The sequence below is a fragment of the Leiobunum rupestre genome, chromosome 2 (genome assembly GCF_980474605.1).
Source record: "Leiobunum rupestre chromosome 2, qqLeiRupe1.1.hap1, whole genome shotgun sequence".
NCBI lineage: Eukaryota > Metazoa > Arthropoda > Arachnida > Opiliones > Sclerosomatidae > Leiobunum > Leiobunum rupestre.
Genome location: NC_143385.1, coordinates 47,813,885 through 47,835,346, shown reverse-complemented (window position 1 = coordinate 47,835,346; position 21,462 = coordinate 47,813,885). Strand labels below are relative to the sequence as shown.

Sequence of the window (21,462 nt, the reverse complement as noted above, 5' to 3'; positions counted from 1 at the left end):
GATATTTAGTTCTTCCTTCGTGTCAGCGATCTATCTGCCCTTTGCTTCGCTAACTCTAGCTTGGATTCAGGTATTATCAGAAGTATATAAATGAAACAAGTAGCGTACTACTTAGCTTAATTTTTAGGCTTCTCCGTACACTCCATGAAATTTTGAGGCAGACGACGGTAAAAATAGAGGTCACCAATGAGGGTTGTTATCACCGATTTTATTGAAACTCGAGGGTTAGGTAGACCTTATGGAAGTATGAAAATTCCCAATTGAAAAAAAAATGCAATGGGCTTTAGTTTTCCAATGGCAACCGAAAATGTGTTTGACCTCTGAAATCCAAAAAATCTCCATTTAAAAAAGCATGCGGTTTAAATACCTTTAAAAATTATTAAAAATTTTAAAAATTAATATTTTCAAAACTTATACAAAATGATAAATTTGACCTTTTTTGGAGAAAATTTATCAATTTTGGGTAATTTTTTATCAAATTTCGGTAAATTTTAGTAAAATTTCCATAAATTTTATGAATAAAGTAATATTGAGATAATTTTAAGTTAAATTGGGTAAAGTCAAATAAAATTGTTTGAAATGGACTAAAATTGGGTAAAAATATCATTTTTCTGCGTTTTATCTAATTTCATGGAAATTTAATCAGATTTACCTAATTTTTATAGAATTTTATTAGGTTTACCCAATTTTAGTCTTTTTACTAAATTTTGATATTTTTACCCAATTTTGGTCTTTTTACTCAATTTTGGTCTTTTTAGTCAATTTTGATATTTTTACCCAATTTTGATATTTTACCCAATTTTAGTCGATTTTACCCAATTTAACTTAAAATTATCTCAAATTACTTTATTCCTGTAATTTATTGAAATTTTACCAAAATTTACCTAAATTTGATAAAAATTTACCAAAATTAATAAATAATATCCAAAATAGGTTAAATTTATCATCTTGGGTAAGTTATGAAAATTTTAATTTTTTCAAATTTTTAATAATTTTCAAAGGTATTTAAACCGAGAAAATAGCATGCTTTTTTAAATGGAGATTTTTTACTTTTGAGATGTCGAAAACATTTTCGGTTGCCATGGTAAAACTAAAGCTCATTGCATATTTTTCCCTTTGTTAATTTTAATACTTCGATAAGGTCTACCGAACCCCCGAGTTTCATCAAAATCAGTGATAACCACCACGGGTAGTCTGCTTGTAAGTCTACAGGAAATGTTGGGCCTAGTTTGGGTTTGTCAACCATATTTCCCTAATAATATACATAAAAATATGACTATTAATTTAATATCTTGACAAAATAACTATAAATAAGAAAAAAATAACCTTTACATACCTTTTTTCAAGTGCTAACATATCTCCAAGGCCTACTACGACTTTTCTAAATTCGTCAGAGGAATTTTTCTTCGGTTCATCGCCACTACTTTTCTTATGTACCTAGTAAAGTGGCCGATGAAATCATGTGATCGTTGTAGCCCCGTTACCGAACTATTTCCATCGGCGCGAAAGGGGGAAGGCAAACGAAATTACATGGTACACGAAAATTCTAAGTAGTACACTTCTTGTTTCATTTATATACTTCTGGTATTATTCTACTTGACGGTATATTTAGTACTAGGCGGGCCCTCAGCTAGTGGTATGTTTCGAGGCACCCTTTTCTCCATATTCGAACCACCGCAGTAAGGCCGCCTCCCCCTTTTTCCCATGCCAGAATTACCGTGGCACCCTTTACCCCATAGTCGACCCACCGCAGTAACGCCCCCGACCCTTTTTTTCACGCTATAATTTCCATGGTATTCCTTTCCCCATAGTAGAACCACCCGAGGAAGGCCATTTCTCCCCTTTTCCCCATGTGATAATTACCGTGGTTCTCACCTCTCCCATCTTCCCAGGGGATAATTTTCATGGTACTCCTTTCCCCATTGTAGATAATTACCGTGGTACCCCCTCCCCCTTTTCAAATGTGATAATTTCCTTAGTACCCCCTCCCTCCTTTTGGAATGTGATAACTACCGTGGTACCCGCTCCCCTCTTTTCCCATGTGATAATTACCTTGGTACTCCCTCCACCCATTTCCCATGTGATAACTACCGTGGTATCCCCTCAACCCTTTTCCCCATGTTATAATTACCGTGGTACCCCCTCCATCCTTTTCCCATGTGATGGCACCTTTTCCCCATAGTCGAACCACCGCAGTAAGGCCTCCTCCCCCTTTACCACAGGGGATAATTTCCATGGTACTCCTTTCCCCCTTTTCAAATGTGATAATTCCCGTAGTACCCAGTCCCCCCTTTCCCCATGTGATAACTACCGTGGTACCCGCTCCCCTCTTTTCCCATGTGATAACTACCGTGGTATCCCCTCCACCCTTTCCCCATGTTATAATAACCGCGGTACCCCCTTCCCCCTTTGTCCCATGCGATAATTACCGTGGTACCCCCTCCCCCCTTTACCCATGTGATAGTTACCGTGGTACTCCCCTTCCCATTTCCCATGCGATAATTTTCGTGGTATCCTTTTCCCCGCAAAATTTACTCAAAAACTCGCAGGCGTCCCAAACCCCCTGTATCCAATGGTTGATTTACTCTCATGACGAACAAATTAAAATACGCTCGTCCTTGAGTCCCGATTGGCAGTGCGAAATTCGAGCCAGCGCGAAATCCGATCCGAAATACCAAAAACAAACTTATTACCTACTATTAAGGCGAAGCGCAACGACCGCGGGTTTTACACAGAGAAATTACCTTCGGCGATGTCACGTTAGACCCGATTTCTGATTTATACTCAATGACCTAGTATTAAGGCGAAGCGCTAGGTATACCTTCGGTGTGTACCTCCGTGTACCCGCGGCCATGCCACGTTAGAGTCGCGAATGATAGTCAGAAAAAAACGCGACGAAAGGGGCTTAGAGTTTTATAATGTAGATGACCAGGCTCCCACCCAGGATACCCAGACTGAAAATGCCGGACAGACGCGTGAACCCTTCGCTGGCTGCTAGTTCTGGCTAAAGTTAACTGCGTTTTTTTTTTAATTATTGCGCTAAAGTATGTAAAATGAAGTGCTGAACGCGATACAATTTTTTTTCGGAAATAAATGTTTAATCTTAATTGGGTTTTAATTAGTAAAAATTTAAATATTCACTAAATATTAGCACTACAAAATGAGACTTAAGAGAACCAACAGAAAATACTAATAATAATAATACTAGTAATCAGCTAGGCTAATACCCAAGGCACCACCTTAGGCCTAAGTCATCAAAAGACTTTTAAAGCAAGTGTCGGCTCGATGTCAAGTAACTCTTTTTTCAACAGATGTCGCTATCGTCGACATCAAAACAAGATGCTTAAGCCACATTTTGACCGAAAATGCGATAGTTATAGCTACCACTCGCGTTGATTGGATCATTTGTAAATTGGTCAATAACATACATTACAGCAATTCTAAACAATATTTTTACATGGGATATATAATTTAGGTGAAAGTCTTCTAAATAGTGTATACGTTGTTTAAATATAATACTCTACAATGGCTCTCTTTCGACTTTATAATTTTACTATTTTGTATTTAACTTCCTTGGACATTAATAGATGGCACCACGGTCTCCACTAATGTAGCTTTTTTCCAAAGAATCGGATAGATTCATTGCCATCTCTAATATCAGGGGCCTTTCTATAATACAGGTGGCAACGATAGAGCCGACAGTTGCTTTAATGCCTTTTAACGCGTTCTTTATGGAAGACCCCATAAATTTCCTTTATTCCCATCACAATCAGCGATTATCAGCGCCGCAGGTGTGAAATGCCATGGGAGGCAGCGGACAATATTGGAACCCTCGGAGGGTGACAGAAATACCAGAGGGGATATTCCCTTTAAACAGGTGGCCGGGTTACAATGCGTAGGAGGGTGGTGGCAAGCCGTTTATGCCACAGGAGCCAACAGTTCCCTACACTTACTATTCCCGTTAATAGACTAACATATTGTCGCCTAACGGCGCCGCACGTTCGTTACCTAACCTAACCTAACCTAACCCCGCCTTCATTGTTTTTTCAATATTTCTTCGGCAGCTACCCGTAAGCCTTACAATACATAAATTTATTTTATTTTTAGTAATATTATTATTTATTTCCGCCGTGTTATTCCACCACTTTTATTTTATACATATATTACCATAAGACTATCAAGGCCCCCTAAGTTTGAATTGGGCATAAGGCGAGTGTATTCAGCACTAGACAGGCGGAGGAAGAAAAAAATGAAATCTACGCTACCTGGCGGATAAAAAGAGCAAATCCTCCCAACCCCCCTCACCCCTACCACTAGACCCATGATGAAAGTTGGGGGGGGGGGGGGGCGAAAATTAACATTTTTACCTGGCAATTCAGCATTTGGACGGAACATCCGTTTCCTTACTTCCACCTGTATATTTCAATGGCGGTCACGTGGTTCAAAACGTCACAAACAGGATGTTCCGTCCATAGGTCTCACTTAAGCCTCGTCTGCGGTCCCTCTTATGTTGTGGGTCCCTTAAAAGTCTCTAGATGACTTAGGCCTAAGGTGGTGCATTGGGTATTAGCCTAGCTTATTATTATTATTATTATTATTATTATTATTATTATTATACTAACAAGGAGATTACCCGAGGTGGTTATCTCCGATTTGGTTCAAACTCGGGTGGTAAGTAGACCCAATATATGTATATTTACTCATATTTACCAAAATTGACGTATATTGGTTCAAATGTACTAGATTTAGCCATGATCTGAATTATGTATCTAATTGATGAACCTTTTTTAATTTTTTGAAAAATATAGTTAGGGGGGACCTTTAAAATCTTTGATTTTCCCATGTTAATTTTCATAGCGAAAATCAGTTTTTAAGTTTGTGAAAAACATTTTTGGTTGCCATGGCAAAACGAAAGCCCATTCTTGTCCACCCTTTTAGGGGTTTTCAAGTTACATGAAGGTCTACTTACCACCCGAGTTTGAACCAAATCGGAGATAACCACCTCGGGTAGTCTCCTTGTAAGTGCATAAGTTTAAATTTTTCACCACCAGATGGAACATGTAGCCAGTTTGTCTAACGTTAAAATCCCATTCGTTTCAAACTTGATAGTCTTATGGTGTTACAGTACCTATACATAAAATATTGAACCAATATATTACCGGAAGCTATAATTGACTTTGGTCCCAATTTTTCCTGTTAATTGCTCTTGCCCAAAGGCAGGCTCTCTTTATTGGAATGCGATGAAACCTAATTCCTGCACGATACTGCACCAAAAATATTCAAATTAAATATTTGGGTTTTAAAGTTATCTCTAAATTTTCTCCACAGAATCAAAGTAAGCTTTACGCATGCACGAATCTCGCAGGATTTTTTGCGTTAAAATTTTAGTATATTCAAAAGTGACCTAATTCATTAAGAAATAGGTCCTATTGAGCGAAATACAAGTTGTGAGGGGAGAAGGGAAAGTATGACTTGAGGAGGGAAGTAATTTAAAACCAACAAATAACGCCTCGTAGTGATGAACGGAGGAACTAACGACGTAAGTAGCACTGGTCAAAGTTAGTGTATTTTTTGATTTTTCGTCGTTCTGTGGAGATGCTATCGCCATCTACCTACGATATAATACCATAGACTAAAAACAGATCCAGAAGGCGACAATAAATAGTCTTTTATGTGGTCGATCTCGAGTCGAGCATTCATACGAAAGTTCAGGGATTGTCACACTTTTGGTAATTATGTCACTTTTTGTATAGTGAATATAATTTTCACACTATGATGCGCCATCTATTGAATTATACCATTTTATTTGATTTTATAACTTTTCTTGAAATAGTGTACCATATTAGAAATAATTAAGAAGTGAAAACTATTAACTTTTCCATAAAATAATTGGTTTCATATAATTTATCATATAGTTTTAGTCTTTTAGACTCCAGTATAGCGATTTGACAGTTTCAGAAACTCATGCAAATGACGTAAACGGGAACGCCTACGTCTCCCTTTGCCTTTGACAGTAATCAATCGTCGTTGGGCCGTTGGCGTTTACGTCATTTCCATAAGTGGCTGAAAATTTTAAAAGTTAGGGTAGCAAACTAGCAGACGAAAAATACCAAAAAACATCAGGGCTGGACAAAGGGCACTAGTCACGGCATTTGACTACTAAAATAAATGCTCTGACTACTAAAATTAATCGAAATCCAGGGGCTCACAGTCAATTTGACTAGTGAAAAATTTACCTAAATATTCATAAATAATGGCGAATATGGCGTATCATTAATTCATCATTCATCAATCCCATTTTATTTTATAAAAATTTGTGATCGGCCAAAGTCATGTAACTCGAGTGATAATAAATTCATATTTTAATTCTGGAGGGTAAAGCAAAATATTGTCTGTCCGTCTTGTTTTTATACCCCCCTTTTTACTACTAAAATAAATTAAGATAGGAGGCTCACTAGTCAGGCTGCCTACTAAAAAAATATCCCTATGTCCAACCCTAAAAACCATTGCGTTATTTTTCTGATTAAATCATTTTCACAATGCCAGATCACCGTTCCTTTCCATTTTCCCGACTGTCTGTAGTCATATTTCTCTTTAAAAAAAAGGGCTACTTATTCATATTTATTTTCATCCTGGAATGATTAGAAATTATTTTACTACCTTTTTGCTAATGAATTGAATGATTTTTAAATATAATTGATGGGGATATATGGTATTTGAAAATAGAATTTTTACATAAGGTACCTGATTATTTTCTGAAAAGATGACACTAGATGTCGCCTGAGTAGCTCTGTTAGATTATTAGCCGGTGTGTATTTAAATGGAACTCTAGGCATATACATCCTCCTAGGTCTAACTTCACTTTTATGAATCTGCTGTTTGGAGCCATAGCACTACCGATTTTATATTTTCAGTCCCAGCGAAAGAGTAGTCTGAAATTTGCCCAAATTTGCCCGGGCGCAGAGCCGCAGACCAAAAGTATTTGCATAGCGTTTATTGCAAAGACTTATAGCTTTTTATAGTCTTTGGATAGTTGCATGCGTTCCTTTTTCGCTTTGTCCGAAGTGGTATGTTCGATTTTCTATTTCCAATGGCTTGTTTGGGCTTTTTGAGGGATTTAGGGTTCGTCGTCTATGAGTGTATTTAGTGTAAGAATTCTTTGCTCTCATCTTTATTGGAAGCATTCTTTTATTTAGTGCTATTTACCATTTTCATTTCTTATAAATAGCCCCAAATATAAACTACACTCATCAATATTTATTTTCTGTTGGTTCTTAGTTGGTTATGTCCCATCATTAAAAAACATGATACCATCAAGATCTCTTCCACCTGCCACTGCATCACACTCTCTGTGTGTTGGTAATTTACACAGTGATGTAACAGAAGCCATGTTGCATGATAAATTTTCAAAAATGGGAAACATAATTTCTGTGAGAGTTTGTCACGACTACTTCACTCATGACTCATTAGGATTTGCCTACGTCAATTTTTCGCACAAAGCAGATGGTATGTCTAAAAAATGTATTTCTATAGCGATGTTGAATATAAACCTTATATTTATGATTTGATACTTTTTAGCCAATCGAGCTTTAACTATGAATGGTGACATTATTAAAGGGAAAGCTATAACTGTCAACTGGTATATGAAAGGTTCCGAAGCAAACAGTTTAAAATTTGAAACTAGTCTTTCATCAGAAGCAGCTGTGATATTACAAAATTTTGACGTAAACATTAATGAACAGATTTTATACGACACTTTCTCAGCCTTCGGTATAATTCTTTCATCCAAAATTATGGTATTGAACTATTTTTACTTCATATTCTGATAAAAGCAGATGTATTAAATATAGCTCTTACGAGAGAAGTATCTATCTAAAATGTAAATGTGTAGTAGACATGTACCTTCACAAACTTTAGTAAAGTTTCAAGGGACGCGTGTTTCCCACCAAACCACAATAGTATACATCATATAACGAATTAAAATTTTTTATGTGTATTTCTCTGCTTGATAATGTCAAATGTAAAAATTTCACTGTGTGGAGATTTATAAACTATTTTCTTAATGTGAAATTTTTTTAAATTTGTATAATTACTTTAGGCTTTGAACTATTTTATCATCCGAAATGTATTTTGAAAAAATGGTGGGAACATGTTTGTAGTGAATAACGTTAGAAAGTATAGAAAAGTGGATACTTTTCTCTTAGATATATATTTTATATATATTCTTGGTAAAGATAATTAAACTTAAGCCCCTTTTATGGTTTATCTTTAATAGTATGGAAGTGATGATATGCCAACTGCAATTATTTTGTTTGATAAGAAAGAGTCTGCGTCAAATGCCATTAATAAAGTGAATGGAATGCTTTTCCGGGGGAAATCAATGTAAGTTGATAATGAAATGGTGGTTTATTGGCATTTAACAAATTTTCATTTCAGATCTGTTACGAATTACCTTTCTATGATATCAAACTGTTTATCCACACTTTATATCGGAAATCTACACACAAGTATTACTGAAGTCGTGTTATTTGAAATGTTCGCCAGGACTGGCCAAGTTCAGTCCGTGAGCATCTGCAGAGATCGTAAGACACATCAGTCACTTGGATACGGATATGTCCGTTTTCAAGACTCGAAAGATGGTAAAATATCCCAACTTTATTGTTTAATCAACGTTTAGTGTTTTTTTTACTTTATTTAGCTGAACGAGCCTTGCATACTATGAATTTGGAACTCTTTGATGGTCAAGCAATTCGAATATTGAGATTGCCACAAGATTTTGCTGGTGATATCGAATCTTTAGACAAATGTTTTGTCTTTGCAATAAATCTAGAAGAAACTGTCACTGAGAAAGTCTTGTACGATACTTTCTCTGTGCATGGGATTATAATTGCATGTCATGTATGATGCAATTAATTATTGTTTTTCGACTTTGCCTTTCTGACTTAGTTCCCCTTCGTAGATTGAACGATATGAAGATGGCAAAGCCAAAGGCTATGGCTCCATTCACTATGAAAATGAAGAATCTGCCATTGCTGCAGTTTCCAAGTGCAATGGCTTGGAGTTGAATCGGAAAGAAATGTTAGAAAGGGTTTTTTGTAGGGCTGTGGGAGTACTCACAAGGAGACATCCCGAAGTGTAACCCACCGTATTTGTTCAAACTCGGGGGATTGGTAGACGTTCATGTATGATGAAAAATCCTAAAGGGAATTTATTCAATGGGCAACCGTTTTGCCATGGCAACGAAAAATGTTTTTGACAACAAAAAATGGAAATTTTCTGACCGATTCCTAGGATAAATTTAAACAAATTTCAAAATTTCGACAATGCCACAAAAAGAAAATAAAAATTAAAATTGACAATAAAAACATCAAAATTGATCAATTTGAGGTCAAAATCCCATGTTATTTTCAATTGGAAAATTTAATATTTTGGATTGTCAAAAACATTTTTCGTTGCCATGGCAAAACGGTTGCCCATTGAATAAATTCCCTTTAGGATTTTTCAAGTTACATGAAGGTCTACCAATCCCCCGATTTTGAACAAAATCGGTGGGTTACACTTCGGGATGTCTCCTTGTCAGTCTTGAGTCAGAGTCGAGTACTAGGCTCGAACTCTAATATTGTTATTTTATTACTTGAATGGACTTGCGAGGCCTTCGCCAAGACTTAAAAATTACTCGCGAGTCCAATTTTTTTAAATGAGTCAGTTATTTTCCAACGAGTCTGCTGACTTCTTTTATTTTTTTTATCAAAAGTCCCGTATTAGCGCTGCAGTTATTGGTACTAATTTTAAATATTAATTACTAATTTAATTTTTGGAATTATTTTGACCAATATAAGGCTCAGATTGGGCTCAACTGCAAATTGTAGACTGAATAAATTTAAGACTCGATTGAAAATTTAAGACTTATAGGACTCGTGGCTAATTTTTAAAGACTCAAACACTCGAGAATTGGTGAGTCCAATTTTTTAGGACTCTGACTTGACTCAAAATCCAAAAAAGAGGACTCGCACAGCCCTATTTTTTTGTTTACTCATCTGGTCAATTTTAATTTTTTAAACCAACTACTTCCAAAACTTAGCACCATATAGTTCAATTACATTCTCTGATTTATTTTCTTATTCTAGCTATGTTCATAAAGACACAGGTATTGATAACTGTCTGTTGTTAAAGACGTTTGCAAAATATGGAAACATGCCATTCAATAATGTAAATGTAAAAATGTTCACAATAATAGTAATTTTCCTTAATAATTTTTTTTTCATTTTAGCTTGATTCTGGAGACTGTTCAAAATCCTTAACAAATGTTTATGTTAAAAATTTTGGTGATTCTCTGGATAATGAGATGTTGCGAGATATATTTGCAAAATATGGTCAAATTACAAGTGCAAAGTCGATGAGGGATGAAAATGGGAGGTATCGCGGGTTTGGCTTTGTCAACTTTCAAGAAGCGGAAGCCGCTTCAAAAGTAATTTTAATGATGCTAAAATTGAAAGTGTGGATTTTAATATTTGTTTTCTACTTTAGGCTATCGAACGTATGAATGGAGAAATGATAAATGGAAAAATATTGTACGTTGGATACGCTCAAACTAAGTCCGAGCGAATAGCAGAGCTGCATCAGCAATTGGAGCATCTTCGTCTTGATAATCGTAATCGCAATTTGTATGTGAAGAATATAGCTTCCACAATTACTGAAAAACGTTTGTGGGACGAATTCTCTCTTTTTGGAACTGTCACCAGTACTAAGGTAATATTAATTTTTATGAAATTTAATTGGGTCTTTGAATTGACTTTCTCTTTAGATTATGACCAATAGCTCAGGCACATCAAAAGGGTTTGGTTTTGTGAACTTCAGCATGGTTGAGGAAGCTGATCGAGCCCGCTTTAAAATGAATGGAAAGAAACTCGGTTCTAATGTCATTTACGTTAGCATAGCTCAAAGCAAAGAAGAACGAAAATCATCATTAGCTAAATCTAAATTGAATAAAATGATAGAGTTAATGCACCAGATGCAAAGTCAAACTAAAGTGCAAAATAGTATTGCTCAGTACATTCCACTCGTACCACAAATGGTTCCAGTTCCTTGGATGCCTATGGTACAGTCAGCTCCTCAATGGTCTGGAGGCGAACCACCACCACCACCACCACCATCATCGGGCGTAGCTGTTCCTAATGGATCGGGCCATCCACCAACAACTGTAGCTTCTAATCAGTGGCCTTTTGGCCAACCATCATCACTGTTAGCAATTCCTCGTATGCCTGGTCAACAGTTGCAATTTGTAACAGTTCCTCACGAACCAGGTCAACAGTTATCAATGGTAGCTGGTGCCCAATGGGCTAATATGCAACCATCTCCTATGTTAGCGGTTCCTTACGGATGTGGTCAACCACTTCAAATTATTTCCGTTCCTTATGGGCATGGCCAACCATTTCAAATTTCCAATAGAAGTGTTGAAGCTACTCAGTATTGCGGTCACAACAAAAAGAACCTACATTAGACAAAATTAAGTTAACTTGAAACCAAAGACTTGTTTTGTTATGAGCATGCTATTGTATAATAAAAGTTAATTTTAATTTTGCACTTTTGACTTGTAAAAACTAAGTCATTTTAAAATTCCACTGTTAATTTTATAAACTAGCTATAGCGATATGTTTTACTGTTTTAAAATTTTTAATACAGAAAGTCATATTTTATAAATGAAGTCATTTTAATAATAAACAACTTTATTGTAGTAAATTTTAAATTTTTAAGATATCAGCAAAGTATGTTTTTCTATAATTGATATCTGTTGGACCGCAACATAAAGGTGAGGTATTAAAGTTTTGATAAGGGATTCTCTTGAGTTTATTGAATTTTAATTCATTTTATTTAAGTCTGCTAAGCAGACGTTTTGTGTTCTAAACAAATCGACTGCTAAGCAGACGGAAAATAAATTCAGCAGTTTACGAGCTTTTCACGTTGGCCGCTACGTGGCTGTTTATAGTATGAAAGTCTGCCTAAAGAGCGACATCTGCTGAGCGTTGGCAATTTGGCAAACATATCGTGTTTACCGATATTTTGGTGTTCGTACGATAAATCTTCCCTAAAACAATAATTTTTAGTTGGTCGTACAACTATGTTGGCCACGCTGTTGCGAAGTGTCAGTTACGTCATAGAAATTCTTATTCAGATACTCATCAATTCTGTGACATATTGTTAGTACGTTTTATTGATTTTAATTCTAATACTTCAGTCGGAAATATCAGCAGTTAATAACGTCTTGTACCAAAAGTGGATATTAAATATCCACTTTTGCTTGTACCAATTTATTTAAATTTGTTTTGCACTCTAAATTAATTCGGTAGCAGCATTTCGTCTGCTTCCACCAAGGTGTAATTTGTAAGATGGGAAAACAAATAGGTAGTAAAAAACCCCTGAAAGAAAAAATAGTACAGATTTATGAAGCATTCTTTCGTGGCGAAGATCCATCATCAGGTAATCAGAATTTTTGGGATGAACTTTTTCTTTTGCGAGTTAACACGAAATTTATCGACCAACAATTTGAAAGCCTAACTAATGAAGAACTTGTCATGTTAAAGGACACGATAAACAATATCTTCTACCATAGTGTTGATGCCCTGAAAGGTGAAAACCAAATACGTATTGTCAATGCTATACAAACGCTTAGTTCATTAGTACGAGGGGTTTATCGAAAAGGAATAAGTGAACATGGTTTTGATGCCATTAACCTTTTAGTGGGTTTTGATGTCGCAGAGTTTCATATGCAAGTATTGATTGACCGCATTTGCCAATTTCTTACTGGAGATTATCACCATAACCTGAAATCTCTCGTTCAGAAATTTCTTCTTGTTTTAGTAATGGCAACAGAAAATGTCAGCCAAAATACAATCTTAGAATTTTTAATGATGAATAGTGTTTTTGAAGCGATAATTCAACTGTTAGCTGACCCACAATCTAGACAACATCATGGCTATGATGCCGTTTTACTCTTGACCATTTTAGTCAGCTATAGAAAATACGAAGCCTCTAATCCTTACATGGTTAAATTATCCATTGTTGATAATGAACTGGCTTTAAATGGCTATGGACAAGTCTTATCACAAGAATTATCAGAATATAATCGCAAATTTATCCAGATACAAGCAGAGCCTCAAGGGGGTATTCTATCAACTATAACATCGATGGTGGGCAGCATGTTTCTAGCTGAAGATGAAGGCGTTGAACGCAAGAAACCAAAAGTGAACAACTCCGTGCTTCTCACACTTTACGAAGCAGTTCACCTTAACCGCAACTTTTTAACTACATTAACACACTCCCAAGCTGAAATCACTCCTTCAAGTCCGGCATCTGATTCATTGCGTGAGGTTGTATCTACTGAACCAGCAGATATATCAGTTGTGCAAGCGCCACCGTCAAATCTTCTTGTTACTTTTTTGGAGTTTTGCTCCATTGTCATGCAGGATTCAAAGGAAGAACGCAGCATCGCTACGTGCAAGCTGTGTTTCATAATTTTCACATGCATTGCTGAAGATCAGTATGCCAATTCCATAATGCATGATGTGAATATGGTGTTCAAAGTTAATCTACATCGCATGCCAATGAGACACCGCAAAGTTGCTCTGGATAAAGGTGGACCTGCACGACCTCTAGTCTGCGCTTTACTTGACTTAACAGTTGAATTTGTATTGAGTCATATGCGCAAGAGTCTCGTCATGGAACTTTACACAAGGTGTTTGGGAGTAGTTCATCGCATCATTTGCTATCAAAAGAAATGTCGCGTGCGATTGATATACAACTGGAAAGATTTGTGGAATGCCTTAATCAGTTTGTTAAAGTTCATTTTAAGCCATGAATCTGATCTAGTCAAGAAATTCAACATATTCGCCATTCCCATACAAGTCATTAATATTTTTAATCTCTTCATTACTTATGGTGATACGTTTCTACCATCTCCAGCTAGTTATGATGAATTATACTACGAAATCATAAGAATGCATGAAGTTTTTGATAATATGTACTCTATGGCTTTACGATATACCACGACGAGTGACGAGTGTAAAGATGCCGCCTGCACACTGACAAATAGTCTAGTTAATGTACGAGCAATTATCAACCATTTTACCCCGAAAATTGACTCTTGGTCATCTGCAAATCATTTATCTGCCCTAACCGAGCAACAAGTGTTGGATATTGTCAGGAGCAATTACGATTCTTTGACATTGAAGTTGGTAGATAGTCTTGATCAATACGAAAGATATTCAGAAAAACCAAAGGAAATGTCATTTTTCACTCAAATGCTGAGGAATGTTATTATGGATTATCGGAATAGTCCTGAATTTGCATACCCTGAGAAATCAAATTTAATGCAGGATTTTTGGACTATTTCGTAGTTGTAAATAAATTAAATAACTAATATATTTAGCCAGGATTATTTTGATCATTTTAATTATGTACATTAATTAAAGTCAAATAAATTTCCGTGTATGTGGTTTATAAACATGTATCCATAATGCTTTTTGGTGTTTTCTTAGCTTTTTATTATTCTGGTTTGATTGCTTAAATTATTAGACAGTTTTAAGTACATAATTTATGGATTCTGGCCTAGCAGAAATCATTATTGACGTCACTCAAGAAACCAACTTTTTAGCTTAAGCCAACGTTTTTGCTAACCAACGTTTTAGCAAAAGCGACATAAGACCCAAAAGTGTGTCAGTACGGTATAACGTTTAATGAGAGCTTGTCGCGAAGTAAGAAGAGGGGGTTGAAAATAAGTCATCAAAATTTGAAATTTCCTCCACTTCAGCGCCGCCGAGTGAGGCGTTTTAGAACGTATGTCTACGGGATAATAAATCGAAGAGATAAAATCACAGTAGACCATAGACTAAATATATAGTTGCTAGTACTATTCCAACTAGTAGGTTATGTAGTCTATTGTGAGACTAGCTCTCAGTAAATATTTTAACGGGCGCAAAGGTAGAGTTGACACACTTTTGGGTCTCATGTCACTTTTGGTTTTAGCTTAAGCCAAGAGTGACATAACTAGGATTTAGTTGAATCTACCAATAGGCGCTTCAATAAAACATCTTCAAGGAAATCGCCAAGAAGTAATATATCTAAGAGCCAAGACACAGTCCGTGCCTTGAAATGTAAAAAAAAAAAGTTACCTGGTTAAAAGGAAACACTTGATGTGTGTTATAAAAATAAAAGTCAGGCTTAAGACATGAATCAAATATTTATTTAATTAATTGTCAATTCATTTACGAAATTAATACTCCCTTAAAACTATTAAATTTATACACCATAAGAACTCTAATCAAATATTTTATTTAAATAAGGCTAAGTTTGTATTTAAATAAGGCTAAATTTTTATTTAAATAAGGCTAAATGTTTATTTAGATAAGGATAAATGAGAATACGAAATATATCTACCACAACAACTCTGATGAAATAATTTAATAGACGCTTCAATATAACCTCTGTCCCTCTCTTCTGTGATCACGCGCTTTCTTTCATCCAACCATAGACTAAAGGCGGACGCACACATAGCCTTCGCGAGCGAGATTTTCGCGTCGCTTCGCGTGATGTTAATAATAATGTGCTCAACATCACGCGAAGCGACGCGAAGATGTCGCTCGCCAAGACTGTGTACGTCACCCTTAAGGAAGGTGGAACAGTTCCTTTGTCTATGGTCCTACGGTTGAAAGTTAGGAGCAAGTTCCTTAGTCTATGGTCCTATGGTTTAAAGTTAGGAGCCCGTGCATGTTAATTTTTTCCTGAGATCCATTTTTCTCCTAAAAGATTATATTAATCAGGCGGCGCGTGTGCGTCCGCCTTTAAGGCGTCGCTTCACGTGATTTCAATGGAATGGAAGCCATGGCGCATGGTCGCGTGGGCGAAAAGTAGCGGACGAAATCGTTCGCAAACCTTATGTGTTTCGCGAGCAAATCGCGTCGCTACGCGTGATGTTGGGCGCATTATCATTAACATCACGTGAAGCGACGCGATTTGCTCGCGGAAATTTCGAACGTGAAGTCTATGTGTGCATCCGTCTTTAATCACTGAATAGAAAAGAGATTTAAGATTATACTTAGATTGATAGTAAGCTCTATTAGGGGGTTAAATTATTTTTAGCAATAGTAAAATGGCTAAGGCAACCAAAAGTGACACTAGAACTTCTTAGTGGCGCCATCAATCGAAGAATTTCCTTAAATATTTTTCTCTCGAAAGTGATAGTTTATATATAATCTTCTCCGTTTTTGATGTGTAAAACCCCTTTTAGACGCCTAAAAGGGTTTTTATGTGTAAAACAAAACAGTTATGTCAAATGCAAGTAGATTTTCCAGGCTTAATAATAACCAAAGTCATACGCCACTGATAGTGGGGTGACTCTCCAGGCTTAATAATGGCAAAAGCCATACACCACTGATAGTGGGGTAACTCTCCAGGCTTAATAACGGCCAAAGCCATACACCCCTGAAAGTGTGGTGACTCTCCAGGCTTAAAAGGAAACAAGGTCGAGTAGCCCCTCCAGTTAGCCTTTTCAGTTTCCATAGCGCCCCGTAGCGGTAAACACGAGAAACTAATAAACCGTTGGAATTGATCTGATAAGCAGACGATTTTCCATTATAAAATACAAAGTTTCTGCTTAGCAGACGAAAATGAAGTAGTTTATAAGCTTCTTGATTTGGCCACTCTACCTGTCTCTATTTAAACTGAAAAGGCTTATTCAGAATCTCTCCATACCAGATCATGCCTATGATATTTCGCCAGAGCTCACATATTACGAAATATGCAAATTGACTTATGATACGAAAAGTACGACTCTCTGTAGTCAGCAGTATATTTTGCACGAAATGCTGCATTCCCAAATGCCAAGTCTATTTGTGTACCATGGTCGCTCGAAAACCTCCCTTTTAAATTTGGCATAAGTTCCATGTCATCCGAGGAAAATAATTTAGTTAAAGCCGTTTTGCTTTTAAGGAAATATAGATTGAAATCGCCGACCACAACCGTTGGCAATGAATTGTCATATTTCTCGTCGAAAAGCGGGTTAAAATATGTAAAAACAACCGTCAGGCTAGCCAAGGGTGACTTGTAAATATAAATTAAATTAAATTTCGCACTTCCCAAGGTACATTCAAGCCATATTCTTTCAAATCGCGCTCTACGATTAACACTTCCATTAGGATGATAGTCCAACAAATCTCAACCAAAATAGCGAGCTGGAGCTGTCCGCATATTTTCCGTACCCGCCTCGACCCGCCTGCCCTCGCTCCGCAGTTCGCTAATCCTTGCCAATGGGGGCGGCGGCGGCTCTCATGTCCCAATCTCGATCGCATAATTTCGATCCCCTCCCGCGTGGGGCTGGCACCGAAATAACTAGGGGTACGTTCAGCAGCGCTCATCGGACTCACCGATTACATCGGTTTCCTACTGTACGCTTTTTCGCGTTTCCGGTTTTGACATCACGATAGTCATCGGTTACTCACCGAAGTTATTGGCTGGAAGAGTCGGTTTTTCCGATGACTGACGTCATTACTGACGTAAAACTACTATAAGAGCTACGGAATTTTAAAAAACACCGATGACTGAATAAAAGCGTTCAGCAACTTACGACGTTATTATGACGAAAAAGCTCATCGGTGGAAAATATCAAATCCATCGGGTTTTTTTCCGTTGACTGCTGCTGAACGTACCGTAGGGTCCGGGATATTTTTGGTAGGAGATTTTTAAGCCAATGAAAACACGTATGCTCTGACGTCAAAATGATGGAAAAAACGGTTCCCTAGATAGAGACGGAAATCGGCCAAGATAACCATTCCAAGTTCGAAATATGAATTCCTGTTTAAGGTAAATCACTCCCCGATTTCGATCCAGTCAAGGCTTCCCACCAAACCGCAGACATGTGGCTACGAAAGGTAGATGAAACCACTCATGCTTTCAGTTGGGACGACCGAACGACTATATTCTACGCATTACCGAAGTTGCAAGGAGTAGCTAAGACGTGGTACGAGGGACTTGAATCGATAGACTATACCTGGGCGGAATGGAAGAAAATGATTAGGGACTGGTTTCCGGCGCAGCGAAGTGTGCAGAGGCTACACCGCGAAATGGAAAGGCGCATCCGCGAACCGAACGAGAAACTAGAAACCTACTACCACGACAAGGTCGCGAAAGCCAGACGTTGTGGCCTTTCGGATGAAGACATGATAGGACTACCTTATCACTGGATTACACGATGACCAACTTATTAGCTCTTTGAGCTCGAAAAATTTTGATACGCCTCAAGAACTACTAAGGTGTGTGATGAGGATGGAAGACCGTATGACTTTTGTCAATCCACGAAGGCGATGACAAGGAATGATTTATCTCACGAAAAGGACACGTAAGCACCGACGATAAACGTAACGTTCCCAACGACTCGGGGGAAACACGTAAGCCACTGAGAAACGAAAGGGGTGAACAGTTATGTTTCAACTGCGATAGTTACGGACACGTCTCGAAGGACTGTCCGAAGCCTCAGAAGAGACCACGGTGTACGAAATGTCAACGCAGTGGGCACGAAGCCAAGGACTGCAAAAACACCACCCAGCAGAGGCCACCTAATCTGGCACGCCACGACCAGAAATCACAATGTACTTCACGTCGAGGACAATACGAAAACCACAGGCCCGAATGCCAAGTATTTCAAAGAAGCAACGATCAATGGCTTACCTATCATATCCTACGTAGACATGGGAAGTCGATGCGTCACACTTCAGGAGAGCGCAGCAAGGACGTTGAACCTAACGCACGCACCAGTTTCCCCGGGAATAGTGATCAGCGAATACGGATCTGGAAGAGCACGCCGCACTGGACGTTTGGAAGCTAAAGTTAAGGTGGATCAGGCAGAGGCGTTTGTAGACATTGTTCCCGACCACGTCCAGACAATTCATCTCTTAATTGGCCAACCATTAACCGAACAGGACCACGTTACGATCGTCAGACGTAAAAACACCATCCGATTGTACAACGAAACACATTTCGATGACGAAGATGACGATTGTCTGGTAAATATGAAAGTTCCTGAATTACCACGACAGAAGATTAATCTCTGGGCCAAAGAAGCTGTGGGTATCCCTCCGAACCATATCGGCTATATCGACCTCATCACGCAAGATGACGTCACTCAAGACCAAGAATTCTACGTAGAAGCCCAAATGAGGTGTTTGACCACGGCTACACAACAGTTCCGATAGCCAACGTATCCAATTCGGATCTAGAAATAGCGCAAGGTCAGATAGTTACAAGGGCAGATATATGCGAAAAACAAGCCTTCAACGAAACTATCGACGCACTAGCTATCACAACGACTGCACGAAGACCGATCTCAAACGACATGATCAACGTCGGAAAACACGTAAGCGAAAATGCCAAAAGATTACTTTTCGACTTATTAAACGAATTTCGCGACTGTATTGCGGAAAACGCGTGCGTACTCGAACGGACGAATATGGCCGAGATGAAAATAGAGTTGACGTCGGACAAACCAGTAACGTACCGCCCTTACACGCTGTCGTACGAGGAGCGGAAAATTGTCCGAGATAATATCGACGATCTATTAAATCTCTATTCTACTCGTAACAAAGAAGAACGGCGAAGTACGATTATGCGTCGATTACCGCGCCCTGAACCGAATTACGAAAAAGGACACTCAACTAGAACGGCTCCAAGGCAATCAGTATTTCATCGGATTAGACCTAGCGTCCGGCTATTACCAAATCCCAGTCGAAGAAGGCTCGCAGAGTCGCACCGCTTTCATCACTCCCGATGGGCCCTACGAGTTCAAGACCTTACCGTTTGGACTCACAAATGGACCCGCGGTGTTCACGCGAATGATTAACGCCGTACTGGGCCCCTTACGATATACGATCGCGTTAGCGTACCTTGACGATATATTAATTCCGAGCGTGACGGAGGATCAAGGAATGGAACACCTCCATAAAATTCTCGAAGCCTTACGAAGAGCCAACTTATAACCTTAAATCTCAAGAAATTTTTTTTCCTGCAAGACCGAATAAACTACCTAGGGTTCGAAATTAACCCCAACTGACGAGCTAAAAACGAAAAGCGGTTGTTTCCGACTCCAACCAATATTCACGAAGTCAGGAGATTCATTGGACTCTCGAGTTATTTCCGGCGATTTATCAAAAAACTCGCACTTGTCGCGGAACCATTGACGGAATTTGACGCGCTTGCTAAAGAAGGATGTGAATTTCGAGTGGACCAACGAGCAAGACAACGCTTTCAACGCATTACGTCACCAACTTGGAGAGCGACCAGTCATCGCGTTGTATCAGAATTATGCACCGACCAAAGTGCACACCGACGCCAGTAAAGTGGGCATAGCCGCAATTTTGGTTCAACAAGGACCAGACGAGAAATGGCATCCCATCCACTACGCGAGCCGTCAGACAACGCGCGATGAATAACGCTATCACTCGTACGAACTCGAAACCCTCGCGATAGTTTGGGGCTTAGAAAATTTCGCTCGTACCTTTTGGGGTCGACAATTTGAAGTCGTCACGAGATTTGATACCATGAATAAGCCGATGGTGGTTGCGCTTACAGCATTTTACGTTCAACATCAGCCACCGCGAGGGCACGAATAAAGTACACGTCGACGCATTGAGCGACCCTCCGGTCGATGAAGCGGATATCGTTCAAGACATTCAAGTCCTCAGCGTGAACGTCACAACGGAGGATTGTCAAGTCATGTCACGACGACATCGGCCATTTCGCTCTCGATAGGACTCTCGCGAAATTGAAAACTCAATACTGGTTTTACGGAATAAGAAGATACATAGCTTCTTGTTTACCGTGCTTATATCATAAGCAGCCAGTGGGTAAAATGCAAGGAATGCTTCACCCCAAAGATAAAATTGCAGAGCCCTTTCATACCGTACACATCAATCGTCTAGGACCATTCATCACCAGCTTAAAGGGAAACGCTCAAATCATAGTAATGGTCGATGGATTTACGAAATTCACCATTCTTAAAGCGGTACGAAATACCGGAATGAACGCTACTCGTCAATTCCTAACGAAGATGATCCGAATTTTTGGAACGCCACGACGAGTAATAACGGACTAAGGCACCTCCTATACGGGTAAGGCTTTCGAAAGCCTGTGTAAAGAAGCACGTGCTTAACGCCACCGCAACGCCAAGAGGAAACGGACAGGTTGAGCGGTTTAACCGTACGATAACTCCAGCAATCGCCGCGCTGTGTGTCCGCGAAGACGAAAAAGATTGGGACATACATCTACCACAAGTCCAATGGGGACTAAATAATACACGTCATAAAGCTATGCAAACGACTGCTTTCGCGCTACTTTTCAACTACGAATCTCGAAGTTCAACCGGAAATTACGTGAGCGATGCGATTACCGACGGTTTTGACGAGGCGGTTATAGCAAGAC

The 21,462-nt window shown here is 38.4% G+C and overlaps 2 protein-coding genes across 4 annotated transcripts; both read left to right on the top strand.

Moving 5' to 3' along the window:
- The first annotated feature begins 6,853 nt into the window (after window positions 1–6,853).
- On the top strand, window positions 6,854–11,816 carry LOC149957691 (embryonic polyadenylate-binding protein-like). Of its 3 annotated transcripts, none has more exons than XM_090165713.1 (11): window positions 6,854–6,978; window positions 7,279–7,506; window positions 7,579–7,796; window positions 8,276–8,382; window positions 8,437–8,639; window positions 8,699–8,898; window positions 8,960–9,078; window positions 10,128–10,209; window positions 10,271–10,468; window positions 10,528–10,749; window positions 10,805–11,816. In XM_090165713.1, the coding sequence occupies exons 1-11, from the start codon at window positions 6,867–6,869 to the stop codon at window positions 11,498–11,500; spliced, it is 2,385 nt and encodes a 794-aa protein (XP_090021839.1). In that variant the 5' UTR covers window positions 6,854–6,866; the 3' UTR covers window positions 11,501–11,816. The 3 variants fall into 3 exon arrangements, with proteins under 3 accessions (XP_090021839.1, XP_090021840.1, XP_090021841.1); XM_090165714.1 differs by lacking the exon at window positions 6,854–6,978 and adding an exon at window positions 6,981–7,067 and having other exon boundaries at window positions 10,805–11,814; XM_090165715.1 differs by lacking the exon at window positions 6,854–6,978 and adding an exon at window positions 7,072–7,148 and having other exon boundaries at window positions 10,805–11,814.
- A 501-nt stretch (window positions 11,817–12,317) lies between these two features.
- On the top strand, window positions 12,318–14,482 carry LOC149957690 (armadillo-like helical domain-containing protein 3). Its single transcript, XM_090165712.1, has one exon. It carries the CDS (start codon window positions 12,387–12,389, stop codon window positions 14,391–14,393), a length of 2,007 nt encoding a protein of 668 aa, XP_090021838.1. The 5' UTR covers window positions 12,318–12,386; the 3' UTR covers window positions 14,394–14,482.
- The last annotated feature ends 6,980 nt before the right edge of the window (window positions 14,483–21,462 follow it).